This window comes from Sus scrofa, chromosome 15 (assembly GCF_000003025.6).
Source record: "Sus scrofa isolate TJ Tabasco breed Duroc chromosome 15, Sscrofa11.1, whole genome shotgun sequence".
Taxonomy (NCBI): domain Eukaryota; kingdom Metazoa; phylum Chordata; class Mammalia; order Artiodactyla; family Suidae; genus Sus; species Sus scrofa.
Genome location: NC_010457.5, coordinates 56,460,919 through 56,477,405, shown reverse-complemented (window position 1 = coordinate 56,477,405; position 16,487 = coordinate 56,460,919). Strand labels below are relative to the sequence as shown.

The window sequence follows — 16,487 nt, the reverse complement described above, 5'->3', positions numbered from 1 at the left end:
GTCTTTTAAGAGCCACACCACCAACATGCTCCAAGGCTAGGAGTCGAATCAGAGCTGCAGCTGTAGGTCTACACCACAGCAATGTGCAATCCAAGCTGCGTCTGTGACCTACACCACAGCTCATGGCAATGCCAGGTCTTCAACCCACTGAGCAAGGCCAAGGATTGAACCCACATCTTCAGGGATCCTAGTCGGGTTCATTAACCACTGAGCCACCACGGGAACTCCCCAAATGGAAACTTTAGAATAGAAAAATTTGATACCCAAAATAAAAAGTTCAGTGAAAGGGCATCGGTAGCATGGAAAAAAAAAAAAAAAGATAAAGAATTAATAAATTAGAAGACAGAAGTTGCCCAGTATGAGTAAAGAGAGAAAATACACTGCAAAAATAAAACTGCACTGAACTGAAAATATGCTAGAGCAGTTCAACAGCACATTACATGAAGCAGCAAAAAGGATCAGTGAACCTGCAGACAAGGCACTGCAATTCATCCAATCAGAGCAACAAAAAGAAGAAAGAATGAAATACAGCTTGAGGGATATATGACACAATATCAAGTAAATTAATATTCACAGAGTCCCAGAAGAAGAGGCAGAGAAAGGGACAGAAAACTTATTTGAAGTAATACAGCTAAAAAACCTCCCTAACCTGGAGGAGGAAAGAGATAATGAGATCCAGGAAGTCCAGAGAGTTCCAAAGAACTGGAATCTAAAGACACTTACCACAAAACACATAATTAAAATGTCAAAGTTTAAAAATAAGATGAAAATCATAAAAGCAGCAAAATGTAAACAACCTGTTACACGCAAGGGAACCCCTATAAGATGACAAGCAGATTTTTCAGCAGAAATTTTTAAAGGCAGAAGGGAATAGCATAATATAATCAAAGTCCAAATGAAAAAACTTCTTTACCCAAAGAACCTATCAAGAAGAAATGAAGGGAAGATAAAGAGTTTCCCAGCCAAGTAAAGCTAAAGGAGTTCATCACCACTAAACCTGCCTTATTAGAAATGGTAAAAAGAGTTCTTTAAGCTTGAAAGAATGGGAACTAATAAGTCACAATAAAACATTTGAAAGCATAAATCTCACTGGTAAAAGTAAATATATAATAAAGGCAGTGGATTAATAACAAAGTAAGTATAAAGGTTAAAAATCAAAACTAGAAAAAAATAACTATAACTAAACACATAATTAAGGGATACCTAAGATACAAGTTTGGAAATTACAACATCAAACACATAAAACTTGGGGGAAGATGATAAATATCTAAAGCTTAGAATGCATTCAAACTTAACATTATTTGTAAGTTAACTGTTATAAATACAAGTTGTTATATTTATATGTAAGCCTCAAGGTAGCCACAAAACAAAAAACTGTAGTAGATATGCAAGAGAGAATGAGAAAGGAATTTAGACATACCATTAAAGAGAATCATCAAACCTCAAAGAGAGGAACTACAAAATAGGAAATTAACAAAACAATTAACATAATGGCAATAAAAACAAGCATATCAATAATTACTGTAAATGTAAACGGAGTAATTCACCAAAAAAGACAGAGAGGTCTAAAGGATTAAAACAAAAAACAAACAAAAAACCCCCAAGACTCATCTATATGCTTCCTACAAGAGACTCACTTCAGACATAAGGATACAATAGACTGAAAGTGAAGGGATGAAAAAAAGTATTCCATACAAATGAAAACCAAAAGAAGCTGGGGTACATATACTTATATCAGATAAACAGATTTTAAAACAGTAATAAGAGAAAAAGAAGGGCATTTCATAATGACAAAGGAGGGAGTCCAACATTTGTAAATTCTTGTGCACCCAACATAGGAGTAACTAAACATACATCGAATCTTAACAGACCTAAAAGGACAAAATGATAGTCATACAATAATAGTAGTGGACTTTAATACCGCACTTAAATCAATGGATAGATCAACCAAACAGAAAATCATTAAAATAACATCAGCCTTACATGACACATTAGACCTGATGGTCCTAACAGATATACATAGAACAGTCTATCCAAAAGTAATAAAATACTGGAGTTCCCATCGTGATGCAGTGAAAACGAATCCAAGTAGGAACCATGAGGTTGCAGGTTCAATCCGTGGCCTCACTCAGTGGGTTAAGGAACCAGTGTTGCCATGAGCTGTGGTGTAGGTTGTGAATGTGGCTTGGATCTGGCATTGCTGTGGCTGTGGCACAGGCCAGCAGCTGTGGCTCCAGTTAGACTCCTAGCCTGGGTACCTCTATGTGCTGCAAGAGCAGCCTTAAAAAGCAAAAAAAAAAAGTAATAAAATACATATTTTTCTCAAATGCACATCAAACATTCTCTAGAACAAATCATCATATATTAGGCCACAAAACAAGTCTTAATAAACTTAATTAGACTGAGATTATATCACGCATCTTATCAATCCACAAGTTTATGAAACTGAACAATTACACAACAATAAATTGAACTTAGAAGTAATAAATTCCTGGCAATATACAACCATCCGACACTGAATCATAAATAAAGAGAAAATACGACCAGACTAATTACTAGTAAGGAAACTAAATTAGTAATCAAAAACTTCCTGGAGTTCCTGTTGTGGCTTAGTGGTAGCGAACCCAACTAGTATCCGTAAGGATGTGGGTTCGACCCTGGCCTCACTCAGTGGATTGAGGATTGAGCATTACCATGAGCTGTGGTGCAGGTCAGAGACTTGGCCTGGATCTGGCATTGCTGTGGCTGTGGTACAGGCCAGCAGATGCAGCTCCGATTCAACCCCAGCCAAGAAACTTCCATATGCTACGGGTGCATCCCTAAGAAGACAAAAAACAAAAAACAAAAACCAAAACTTCCCAGCAGGAGTTTCCTAGTGGCCTAGCAGGCAGCACTGTCACTGTTGTAGCTTTGGTCAATGCTATGGCACAGGTTTGATCCCTGGCCTGGGAACTTCCACATGCCAAAGGCACAGCCAAAAAAAGGGAAAAAACTCCCAAAAAACAACTTCAGAACCAGAGGCTTCACTGGTGAATTATGCAAAAACTTAATGGACTTAATGCCAAATTTTCTCCAATGCTTACCAAAAAAAAAAAAAAAAAAAAACAGAGAGAGAAGAAAAGAATACTTCCAAATTCATTTCAAAAGCATGGCATTACAAAACCAGACAAGACAACCGCAAGAAAGGAAAATTACAAGACAATTTCTCTGATGTTCATAGATGCAAAAATCAACAAAATATTACCAAACCAAATTCAATAATACATTAAAAGAATCATACAGCATGATCAAGTGGGACTAGTTCTAGGGATGCAAGGAGGTTCAACACTTACAAATCAATCAATGTGATATACCACATTAAAAATGGAAGAATAAAAATCATGTAATCAGGAGTTCCCATTGTGACACAGCAGAAATGAATCTGACTAGGAACCATGAGGTTGCAGGTTCAATCCCTGGCCTCGCATGGGTTAAGGATCTGGCATTGCCGTGAGCTGTGGTGTAGGTCACGACACGGCTTGGATCTAGCATTGCTGCGGCTCTGGCATACGCCGGCAGCTATAGCTCCAATTAGACCCCTAGCCCGGGAACCTCCATACACCGAGGGGTATGGCTTTAAAAGGACAAAGGACAAAAAAATAAAAAAATAAATAAAAAAATCAAATAATCATCTCAATAGATACAGAAAAAGAATTTGACAGAATTCAACATCCATTTATCATAAAAACTCTCAACAAAGAGGGTATAGAGGGAACATACCTCAACATAATAAAGGTCATATACAATATGCCCAGAGCTAATATCATATTCATTGGTGAAAAGTTGAAATATTTCAGGAGTTCCTGTTGTGTCTCAGCAGTAACAAACTTGACTAGTATCCATAAGCATGTGAGTTCAATCCCTGGCCTCACTCATGCAACTCAGATCTGGCATTGCTATGGCTATAGCATAGGCCTGCAGGTGCAGCTCCAATTTGACCCCTAGCCTGGGAACCTCCATATGCCTCAGCTGTGGCCCTGAAAAGAAAAATTTCCTCTAAGGTCAGGAACAAGACAAAGATGCCCACTCTCACAACTTTTTTTCATCACAGAATTTGAAGTCCTACCACAGCAATCAAACAAGAAAAGGAAAAAGTTATCCAAGCTATAAAGGAATAAGTAAAACTGCCACTATCTGCAATGACATGAGAGTATACACAGAAAATCCTAAAGACACTCCTAAAAATTACTGGAACTCATCATGAATTTGGTAAAGTTTTAGGATACAAAATTAATAAACACAACCTGTTGTGCTTCTATTCACTACCAAAGAATTATCAGGACAAGAAATTAAGGAAACAATCCCATTTATAATTGCATCAAAAAGAATAAAATACCTAGGAATAAAGCCAAGGAGATAAAATAACTGTAGTTAAAAAAAACCCTATAATTCCTATCAAAACTCCAATGGCACTTTTCACAGAATGAGAACAAATAATTCTAAAATTTGTATGAGAACACAAAAGCACCAAGTAGCCAAAACATTCTTGAGAAAGAACAAAGCTGGAGGTATCATGCTCCCTGGATTTAAACTGTACTACAAAGCTACAGTAATGAAAACAGTGTTGTACTGGCACCAAAATAGACACCTAGATCAATAGAACAGAATAGAAAGTCCAGAATGAACCCATACTTACACAGAGAATTAATCTATTTCAAGGAGGTAAAAACACACAACGGAAAAAAGACAGCCACTTCAATAACTGGTGTTAGGAAAACTGGACAGCTATATACAAAAGAATCAAAATGGACTACTCTCTCACACCATGCACACACATGCAAAAAATTCAAAATGGATTTAAGATTTATATATAAGACCTGACAGAATGGATATCATTAATAAGTCCAAAAATAACAAATGCTGGAGGGGGTGTGGAGAAAAGGGAACCCTCCTGCACTGTTGGTGGGAATGTAAGCTGTTACAGCCACTATGGCGAACAGTATGGAGGTATCTTAGAAATCTATACACAGAACTACCATATGACCCAGAAACCCCACTCTTGGGCATATATCCAGACAAAACTTTCCTTAAAAAAGACACATGCACCCTCATGTTCATTGCAGCACTATTCGCAATAGCCAAGACATGGAAACAACCCAAATGTCCATCGATAGATGATTGGATTAGGAAGATGTGGTATATATACACAATGGAATACTACTCAGCCATCAAAAAGAACAAAACAATGCCATTTGCAGCAACACGGATGGAACTAGAGACTCTCATACTGAGTGAAGTAAGTCAGAAAGAGAAAGACAAATACCATATGATATCACTTACATCTGGAATCTAACATATGGCACAAGTGAACCTTTTCACAGAAAAGAAAATCATGAAATTGGAGAATAGACTTGTGGTTGCCAAGAGGGAGAGAGAGGAAGTGGGATGGATTGGGAGCTTGGGGTTAACAGATGCAAACTATTGCTTTTGGAATGAATTAGCAATGAGTTCCTGCTGTGTAGCACTGGGAACAATGTCTAGTCACTTATGATGGAGCATGATAATGGAAGAAAAAATGTGTACATGTATGTTTAATGTATACATGTATGTTTAACTGGGTCACCATGCTGTACAGTAGAAAAAAAATTGCATTAGGGAAATAAAAATTTTTTAAAAATTAAAAAAAAAGAATCATCCAAGTTAAAAAAAAAAATACTAAGACCTGAAACCATAAAATTTATAAAAGAAAACATAGGCAGTACACTCTCTGACATTGGTCCCACCAATATCTTTCTGATACTGTCTCCTCAGGCAAGGGAAACAAAAGCAAAAATAAACAAATGGGACGACATCAAACTAAAAAGCTTTTGCACAGCAAAGGAAACTATTAACAAAACAAAAAGGCTACCTATCGCATGGGAGAAGATACTAGCAAATGATATATCTGATGTAGGGTTAATAAAATACAGGGTTAATATCTAAAATATACAAAGAAGTCATTTAACTCAACATCAAAAAAACAAAAACAAACAAACACAGAGGATGTAGACAGATATTTTCCAAAGACATTTAGGTGGCTAACGGGAACATGAAAAGATATTCAAAGTCACTCATCATCAGGGAAATGCAAACAAAAACCACGATGAGATATTGCCTCACACCTGTCAGAATGGCTATTATCGGAGTTCCCGTTGTGGCGCAGTGGTTAACAAATCCGACTAGGAACCATGAGGTTGCGGGTTCGATTCCTGGCCTCGCTCAGTGGGTTAACCATCCGGCGTTGCCGTGAGCTGTGGTGTAGGTTGCAAACGCGGCTCGGATCCCACATTGCTGTGGCTCTGGCTTAGGCTGGTGGCTACAGCTCCAATTCGACCCCTAGCCTGGGAACCTCCATATGCCGCGGGAGTGGCCCAAGAAATCGCAAAAAGACAAAAAAAACAAAAAACAAAAAACACGGGGGGGGGGAGGAGAGCTTTAAAAAAAAAAAAAAAGAATGGCTATTATCAAAAAGGCAACAAATAACAAGTGTTGGCAAGGATGTGGGAAAAAAGAGAACTCTTGTGCACTGTTGGTGGGAATGTAAATTGGTGCAGCCACTATGGACAAAAGTATGGACAGCCCTCAAAAAATGAAAACTCTAACTACTATATGATCCAGCAATTCCACTTATGAGTATCTATATAAAGAAAATAAAAACATGGAAATTAGAAAAGATATAAGTACCCCCATGTTCACTGCAGCATTATTTACAATTCCCAACATATGGAAACAACCTAATTTCCCATCAATAGATGAATGGATAAAGAAGATGTGATATAGATATAGATACACAGATATAGATACACACACACATATACAAATAGAATATTATCAGCTACAGAAAAGAACAAAAGCTTGACATTTGCAATAACATGGATGGAGCTGGAGAATATTGTGCTAAGTGAAGTAAGTCAGATAGAGAAAGACAAATACAGTATGATTTCACTTACACATAGAATCTGAAAAACAAAAAATAAACCTAACTAAAACAGGTAGTTAGATGTGGGGGTTGAGGGAGAAATAGCTAAGGGAGATTAAGAGGTACAAACAACCAGTTGCAAAAGTAATGAGTCATAGATACGAAATGTACAGTGTAGAGACTATAGTCAATAATTACATAAACATCTTTCTATGGTGACTGATGATAACTAGACTATATATTGTGATGATTATTTTGAAATGTAAGAAATAGCAAATCACCATGTTGTGTAATGTACTAACACAGCGTTGCAGGTCAATTTTACCTCAAAAAACAAACTCACAGGAAAAGAGATCAGATTTGTGGATACCAGAGGCAGGGGGTAGGGGGTGAGGGAATTGGATGAAGGAGGTCAAAAGGTAGAAACTTCCAATTACAAGATAAATAAGGATTAGGGATGTAATGAGCAACATGATAAATATAATTAATGTTGCAGTATGTTATATATGAAAGTTCTTAAGAGAGTAGATTCTAAGATTTACCATAACAAGGAAAAAACTTCTTAGAATATCTTTAATTTTGTATCTATATGAGTTGATGGAGGCTCACTAAATTTTTTATAATAATCGTTTCACGTGTATATGTAAATCAAATCATTATGCTATATACCATACAGTACTATATGTCAATTATATCTCAATAAAACTGGAGGGAAGGAGTTTCCCACTGTGGTGTCTTGGTAGTGCTGGGACACAGGTTCAATCCTTGGCCTGGTGCAGCGGGTTATGGATCTGGCGTTGCCACAACTGTGGCTTAGGCTTCAACTACAGTTTGGATCTGATCCCCTGTCAGGGAACTCCATATGCCTCAAAGCGGCCAAATAAATAAATAAATAAATAAACTGGAGGGGAAAAAGAGTTAAACACAGAATTACCTCATGATCCAGCAATACCATTCCTAGGTATATATACATGAATTGAGGCAGAGACTCAAACTCATGTACACTTATGTTCTTAGTGGCCCTATTCTCAATAGCTAAAAAGTAGAAGCAACCTAAATGCCCATCCACAGATGAATAAATGAAGAAAATGTGATATATACATACAATGGAATATTATTCAGCCTTAAAGAGGAAGGAAATTCTGACATATGCTACAGTATGGATGAATCTGGTAGATATTATGCTAGGTAAAGTAATAAGCCAGAAAACAAAAGGACAAATATTGTATGACTGCACTTATAGGTGGTAACTAGACTAGTTTGGGAAGACGAAGAACCTGTGGAAGTGGATGATGGTTGTAAATGCACAACAGTGTGAATGTATTTAATGTCACTGAACTGTACGTTAAAACAGACTGAAATGGTAAAATGTATGTTACATGTAGTCTACAACATAAAATTATTTAAGTTCAATTTTTTTAAAACTTCATGACCAAAAAATAGTCTATATGTGGTAGCTAGAAAATGAGTACCAGATCAAGCGTTCCAAAGTACCAGAAGTTCAGAAGATCATAATACCTGGTTGCTTGCCCCATACCCAGCTCTCTAGGATTGATTTGGCCCTATATGCAAGTGCAGGAGTTTCTTCCTCATCTTTCTTCTCTTTGTCATTCAGATCTTCTTTCTTTGTTCCAATCTGAGTATCAACACCATCATCTGGAAAATTTTAAAAAAACTTAATGTACAAATTGCTTTTTAAAATGCCAGTCCACTCTGCGGTCTCTTTGAAAATATCCTTCCCAGAAATGTGGAGGTTAAGTTACAACATAGATCATTAGCTGACCAATCGATGACTGGAGAAAAAAAAATTACATGAACCATCAATGTAATTTAATACTGTGATTTATGATGTAATGAATGGCCCAGTGACCCTTTTAATAATAAAAAAAAATAGATCACTCAAATTGTTCTTTGAAGCATGTCTTCCAAAACACTCCATCAATTTCTTACTATATTTCACAACTAAGAAACTTAGTCTTTGATATTTACATTAATTCCTTTTATCCAGTGATTCCCAACTGCTGTGTGTCGACGGGAAGGGAGGAAGTGGAATGGGAGTATGATTCAAAAATCATTTCAAATTTACATGCTGCCCTACTCCACCACCAACTGAGAACCAGCACTGCACAGGCCCACTACCACTGATGAAACATAATTCAGGAGCATAGTGACACAGAAGAAAAGTGAGAACCATGACTTTAGGCCACTGACAAGTTTTAGTCAAGAACAAATGTCATGAAACTCCTTACAAAGCAAGTTAGAGAACTAATCTTAACCTTGAGGTATAAATGTGTCCTATTCTAGAAGGCCCTTACTAAATGAACTACTTTCTAAATGACATAATTAGAAACATAAAATTGACCCTTGAACAACACGTGCAGTTGAAACATGTATAACTTATATTGGCCCTCCACGTCCACAGTTCTTCCACATCCAGCAACCAAACAACCGAGGATCATGCAGTACCACAGTATTTACTACTGAAAAAAAATCCACTTATATGTGGACCTGCGCAGTTCAAACCCACTGTTAGGGTCAACTGCACATTTAAATCTGTGAAAGAGAGTATATCATATCGCAAATAGTAAGGACTATCTAAAACCATCTAAAACCATAGTTCCCATGGTGGGGCAGCAGCTTAAGGAGCCAGCATTGTCTCTGAGGTGGCAGAGGTTCGATTCCCAGCCCAGGGCAGTGGGTTAAGAGGATCCAGAGTTGCCACAACTGTGGCTTAGGCTGCAGATGAGGCTCGATTCAATCCCTTGCCTGGAATTGCCATATGCCATGAGCATGCTCAAAAAAGAAAAAAATTATAAATAAACACAAATAAAAATACCCAGGAGTTCCCACTGTGGCTCAGCAGTAACAAACACAACTAGTATCCAAGAGGACGTGGGTTCAATCCCTGGCCTTGCTCAGTGGATTAAGGATCCAGCTGTGGTGCAGATCGCAGACATGGCTTGGATCCCATGTTGCTGTGATTATGGTGTAGACTGGCAGCTACAGATCCAATTTGGCCCCTAGCCTGGGAACTTCCATATGCTGTGGATGTGGCCCTAAAAAAACAAAATAATAATAATACCAAAAACAAAAAAGAACAAAAGAAACTTCTGCATTTTATGAGAAAATTATCAGATATCCAATAAGATAGTCAAATTCACATTTGGAAAAATATAAATTAATACAATGAAAGCTAAAATATAAATTAATACAATGAAAGCTAAAATATAAGCTCCCTTTTTCCCTTCCATCTGGTTTTGCTCCCTGATGTATCCCAAGCACTCAGAACAACACGTGCCAGAAAGTAAGCCCTTGCAATGAAATAATGCCAAGTGTCAGTAGAAACGTGGGGCTGGAGGCATGAATCTTCAGACACAGCTAGTGGGAGGACAGGCTGCAACCTGCCTGGAGAGCAATCTGGTGCAGCTGAGTTACTCTGAAGGCCCTCCAGGCCACACCAGGGGCTATGCCCTCACACAGGCACATGATCGAGTGGACATGGAAAACAGAGACCTGCAGCAGTCTAATACACCCCAGACACAACTTAAAATTCAGTGCAGGAGCTCTTGGTGATCCAGTGTTGTCACTGCTGTGGCAGAGGTTCAGTTTCTGGTCTGAGAATTTCCACATGCTGCAGGTGTGGTCAAAAATAATAATAATAATACAGCGCAGACTGGCAAAAAGAAACAAGCTCAGGCTAAGGAACACTTTATTTTCACAAATTTACAATGGAGCATATTGTACACTAGTATGTTTTATAATGGCATAAAAACGAACACATTAAAAGGAAAAACATTTAAAGATATGGATTTGCAAATGGTTTGCCAGGAACTACAGAATACAATTAACTCAACCCTCTGCACCTAAGGCCCAAGAAAAGGCCCTGTCAACCTCTTGCCACGGCTACAGTTAAGAGTATCTCTCTTGGCGTTCTTGTCTTGGCTCAGTGGTAATGAACCCCACTAGTATCTCTAAGAATGTGGGTTCAATCCCTGGCCTCGCTCAGTGGGTTAAGGATCTGTCGTTGTCGTGAGCTGTGGTGTAGCTCATAGATGTGGCTCGGACCCTGAGTTGCTGTGGCTGTGGCTGATTCAACCCCTAGCCTGAGAACTTCCATATGCCACAAGTATGGCCCTAAAATGACAAAAAACAAAACAAAACAAAACAAAACAAAAACACAGAAAGAGTATCTCTCTTACAGAAATATCCAACAAGCTCCTAGGCATTACAGATTTTTTTTAATGTGTACATTTTTATGCATTACACATGTAAAACCATGTACACACACACACATTTTTAATACCAAGCCTGAGTTCTAGCACCTGTAATTCTGCTTTAGTTGGCCTAGAGTATGGCCTGGGCACCAGCATTTTTAAGTTTCCAGGTATTTCTAACATTCACCAAAGATTACAGCCCACTGGCATAGAAGGTAAAACCTTTAAGACAATATAAATGCAACTGACCAAACAACAATGGCCATTTTAGATACCATAGCCACCCTTGCTGTAACAAATTAAGGCCATGTAGAAGTAAATGAAAATGCTGTAAAATTTGGTTGTGATGACTGTTGTATACCTATAAATATAATAAAATTCATTAATTAAAAAAATACATTAAAAAAGTGTAATTTAAAATTGGTATTTATGATGTCATCTGGGGGTGGAGACGGTTCTGCTTCTTCCCTTTCAGTTTGAAAGGCTTTTATTTCTTTTTCTTGCCTAACAGCTCTGGCTAGAACTTCTAGTACTGTGTTAAATAAAAGTAGTGAGACAGGGCCAAAAAAAAAAAGTAAATGAAGCAGGAGTTCCTATTGTGGCTCAGTATACCTGAGGACATAGGTTAGTTCCAACTAGTATACTTGAGGACATAGGTTAGTTCCCTGGCCTCGCTCAGTGGGTTTAAGGATTTGGCATTGTTGCAAGCTGCAGTGTAGGTCACAGATTCGGCTTAGATCTGGTGCTTCTGTGGCTGTGGTTGTAGGCCAGCAGCTGCAGCTCCAATTCAGCCCTCAGCCTGGGAACTTCCACATGCGGCAGAGTCAGGCCTAAAAAGCAAAAGCAAAAAAAAAAAAGTAGTAAAAGAAGCTTTTTAAAAAGATAAGACAAGTGAGAGAAAGGCCAAATAACTTTGGCACTTGTGTTTTTCATAAATTACTTATCTTTTCACTAAAACTTGAATAATGAAATAACCATTACTGAGTTTTATGATTAAGAAGAGAGATTTGCTCATTTTCATTTTTTTCACAAGGGTGAGAAAAGTGTCCAGGACTGGAAAACTGATTCTTGGAATCCAACCTTTTTAAAAGCAATAAAGCATAATGTCATTTATCTCCTCTCAGTTTCAGTTCCATCCTCAGTAGAGCTCAGAAGCTCACCTTCAGCCAGCTTTGTGACAGGGGAATACCAGCATCTGTGTGAGGGACTTGGTTCCAGCTCCATGACACCCCATTTGATCCTCATCAGGGCAAAGACAAAACAACCTGACTGGCTGTGGATCCCAACCCCAGGGAAACAGACTGACATTTCTTGGAGGAAGAGGTGGGCCACCAGGACCCCAAATCCCCCGCTCCCGTGAACACCCAGAAGATCCTCACTATGAGTGACAGGATTAGAAAGCCCAGACTTTAATCAGCTAGAAATTCTAAACTACAAAGGAGATTTGGAGGCAGGGGTGGGAGGGAGAGAGAAAGAAAGAGTGTGCACTGGGGAGGGGGGTGGGGAGGGAGGCGGCAGCAGAGGATGGTTTCCAGGCATCCATGCTGGGCTGGAGGCCCGGCACCCTCCCACTCTGTTGCCCAAGCCTCTGTCACAACAAAGGTCCTGATTCCCAAGGTTATGGGGGAAACACCCAAGACAGCCAATGCGCACAACAAAGGGGTTAATTCAAGCCCAATGTAAGCCCAGGATCCTTAAACCCTATAATGTAATCTTTGCCATGGGGAGGCCCCAAACCCTGACAATACTGAAGCTCTTTGGAGAAAAAAAAATTAAATTTGAAACAAAGGTCCACAATTTAACCCAAATAGAACTCCAAAGTTTACTGAAAGAACTTATACAGCAAGAAGATTAAGGGGTTTAGTGCCTCTATGACACAGATTTTGAATTCACTTAAATGTCTGCTAAAATGTAATAAACAAACCTTCATGGACTGAAATCAATACTGGGGCTCAAATTACATTTACACCTGGAAAGCCTACTAAATTTAAAAAAGGCATCCCCTATAATATTAAGTCAATCACTATATACAATCTAAAGGACGAATAGGTATGCCTCACCTTAACATGAGAATTATTGCCCTACCATGGTCATAGTACCCACTGCCCTAAAATATCCCATAGTGGGCATGGACACTCGTGCATGAGTAATAAGTTAAAACTAAACTGCTTAGCAATTACAAATTGGCTTGACAAATATGGGACCTTTCCTGGGTTGAACTGTTTCCCCACCCCAAAAGATGTTCAAGTTCTAGCCTCTGGTACCTGTGAATGTGCCCTTATTTATCAGTAGGGTCTCTGCTGATAATCAAATCAAGATGAGGTCATTAGGGTGGGCCCTAACACCACACAAGTGGAGTCCTAGACAGACATGCACAGAGGAAACACAATATGAAGACACAGGGAGAATATGACCATCTATAAGCCAAGGAGAAGGGCCTGGAAACAGAACCTTCTCTTGTAGCCCTCAGGTGACCACCCTGCTGTCACCTTGATTTTGGACCCATAAGCCTCCAGAGTTGTGAGACAATACATGTACATTTCTGTGGTTTAAGCCACCCAGTCGGTGGAACTTTGGCACAGCAGCCTTAGGAAACTAACACAGTCCCCCTTTTGCACCTTCAGAGATTCCTTCACCGTTCTTGGAATCTACACATGATGACACTTGGTGACACTTGATGACACTGAACCACATATGACGACTACTTGCTGCCCTGAGGCTTTAGATGCATAAAACTGCCCTTCTCAGCCCTGCACTATACTTCATTACTGTGGAAACTGCTGGCCACATGCTGAGCTCTCCTGAGAACAGAGGTTCCCAGAGACCCTGAGGCTATGGTCCTCGACATCCAGCTCCCACTGTGCTTCGGGTCGTGGAAGCAGCACTCTACAAACCTGGGCCCCTGGTAGAACGCACCTGCAGGAAGGGGTAGTCTCCCCGTCCTCAGTTTCATGACAGACGCCACGGTGCTGGAAGTTACCCCTCTTGCAGAAACCACTGCTACTGGGGAAGCCCCGCAGGTCAGCTGGCCAAACTCTAGGCAGCCATCTCAGCACTGGAAGTTCTGGCCAATAAATGGCCCTATGTGCACCTTTTTACAAACCCCTGTGCCACAGACTTAGAGGTGCTCTTTCTGGGCTCAAAGACCCTAGGAAGCTCTTGCCTCACAAATACCCAAAATATAAATCAAGGTGATATGTCTTTACATAGTACTAAGGCCACAACACAAGACCTTACTTGCTTTATCCTTGTAAGGATAAGGACACTCCTTACCCCTTTGGAGTTCCAGACGTTACTGATATTGACAAAGGCACTCATTCTGCTTCTCAGAATACACATGCTGGGCTCTGAAGACATTCAGTGACACTTCTATCTCCCCTTATAGGGGATATAGCAAGTTTATTTGCAAGACATAACAGACTCCTCAAAGAACATCTATTTAAGTTACAGTGTAGCAAATGGAATTCTGTCACTATTGCCACAAGCAGTGAGCAACCAACATGAATGCATCCTGGGGACACACACACCCCCATGCCAATGCCACACAGGTCACTCAGTCTCACCTGTATTGACCAAAAGGAAGGAGACTGGTAAAGTTCATGTTTTTGACAATCAACACACCACATTTTCCTCTTCCTTCTGGTCAATGCCAACTCACTTCCTAGGGAGTAATTCTCCTACTCCCTGAAAGTCACAGTCATCACCAAAGTTTAAACTGATGCCATGGCATCAAAAGGCCAACTGTGGTATAAGGCCTGAAAGTAAGGTTTTACATTTTTAAAGTGTTGAAACAAAACAACTATCACCTAGAATTCTATATCTAGCAAAAATATCCATCATTCTCAAATGATTATAAGAAAAACTAAGAAAATTTGTAGCCAGCAAATCTATTCTAATAGAATTACTAAAGGCAGATCTTAAGAACAAGGGAAACAATACCAGAAGGAAATGTGAAACAACCAGAATGAAGAATGAATGACAGCAATGGCATATATCTGAGTAAGTGTAATAAGTTTTATTTCTCCTCTTGGCTCCTTTAAGTTTGCTTGATGATTGAAAGCAAAAATGTCCACACTGTCTTTTCAAAGCATATTGATATAATATATAATAAAACTCAAAGAGGAAGAGGTAAGGTTTTTACATCCCAATTACCATGGAAAAATAGTTATTCCAAATAAACTGAAAAGTTTAAGTATGTATTTTGTAATCCCTACAGTAACCACTAAAAAATCTATAGAGAGAGGAGTTCCCATTGTGACTTAGTGTAAGAAACCCAAATCCATGAGGACACAAGTTCAATCCCTGGCCTGGCTCAGTGGGTTAAGAATCTAGTGTGGCCATGAGCTGTGGTGTAGGTAGCAGACACGGCTGGGATCCTGCATTGCTGTGGCTGTGGTGTAGGCTGGCAGCTGCAGCTCCAATTTGACCCCTGGCCTGGGAACCTCCATATGCCTCAGGTGTGATCCACAAAGACCCCCCCCAAAAAAACTATAAAGAGATATACTAAAAAATCACAATAAAGGAGTTCCCGTCGTGCGCAGTGGTTAACGAATCCAACTAGGAACCATGAGGTTGCGGGTTCGATCCCTGGCCTTGCTCAGTGGGTTAACCATCCGGCGTTGCCATGAGCTGTGGTGTAGGTTGCAGACGTGGCTCGGATCCCGTGTTGCTGTGGCTCTGGCATAGGCCGGCAGCTACAGCTCCGATTAGACCCCTAGCCTGGGAACCTCCATATGCCGCGGGAGCGGCCCAAGAAATGGCAAAAAAAAAAAAAGACAAAAAAAAAGAAAAAAAAATCACAATAAATTTAAATGGAATACTAAAAAAAGTTCAAATACCCAAAAAAAGACAGGTAAAGGAAACAGAAAAAACAAAGAATAAGCAAAAAACAAATAATAAAATGATTGCCTTGGAGTTCCCATCTTGGCACAGCGGCAATGAATCCGACTAGGAACCATGAGGTTGTGCTTCGATCCCTGGCCTTGCTCAGTGGGTTAAGGATCCAGCATTGCCATGAGCTGTGGTGTAGGTTGCAGATGAGGCTCAGACCCTGCATTGCTGTGGCTCTGGCGTAGGCTGGCGGCTACAGCTCTGATTAGACCCCTAGCCTGGGAACCTCCATATGCCATGGGAAGCAGCCCTAGAAAAGGCAAAAAGACCAAAAAATAAATAAATAAATAAATAAATAAATCATTCAGTATACTAAATATAAATGATCTAAACACAAAAGACAGAATGGATTTTTTTTAAAAAATGACTCACCTACATGTGATCTCTAGGAAACCCACTTAATACAAAACAATATAGAGAAATTAAAAGTAAATGGATGGGGAGTT

General features: G+C 39.4%; 1 protein-coding gene across 3 annotated transcripts in view; it reads right to left on the bottom strand.

Annotated features, from left to right (window-relative positions):
- HERC2 (HECT and RLD domain containing E3 ubiquitin protein ligase 2) overlaps positions 1-16,487 on the bottom strand; it is a 211,689-nt gene that overhangs the window by 172,400 nt on the left and 22,802 nt on the right. For all 3 annotated transcript variants that reach the window (XM_021075343.1, XM_021075345.1, XM_021075344.1), the window contains exon 4: positions 8,456-8,593. In XM_021075343.1, coding sequence (XP_020931002.1) covers positions 8,456-8,593 — 138 coding nt within the window. The remainder of the gene's footprint in view (positions 1-8,455; positions 8,594-16,487) is intronic.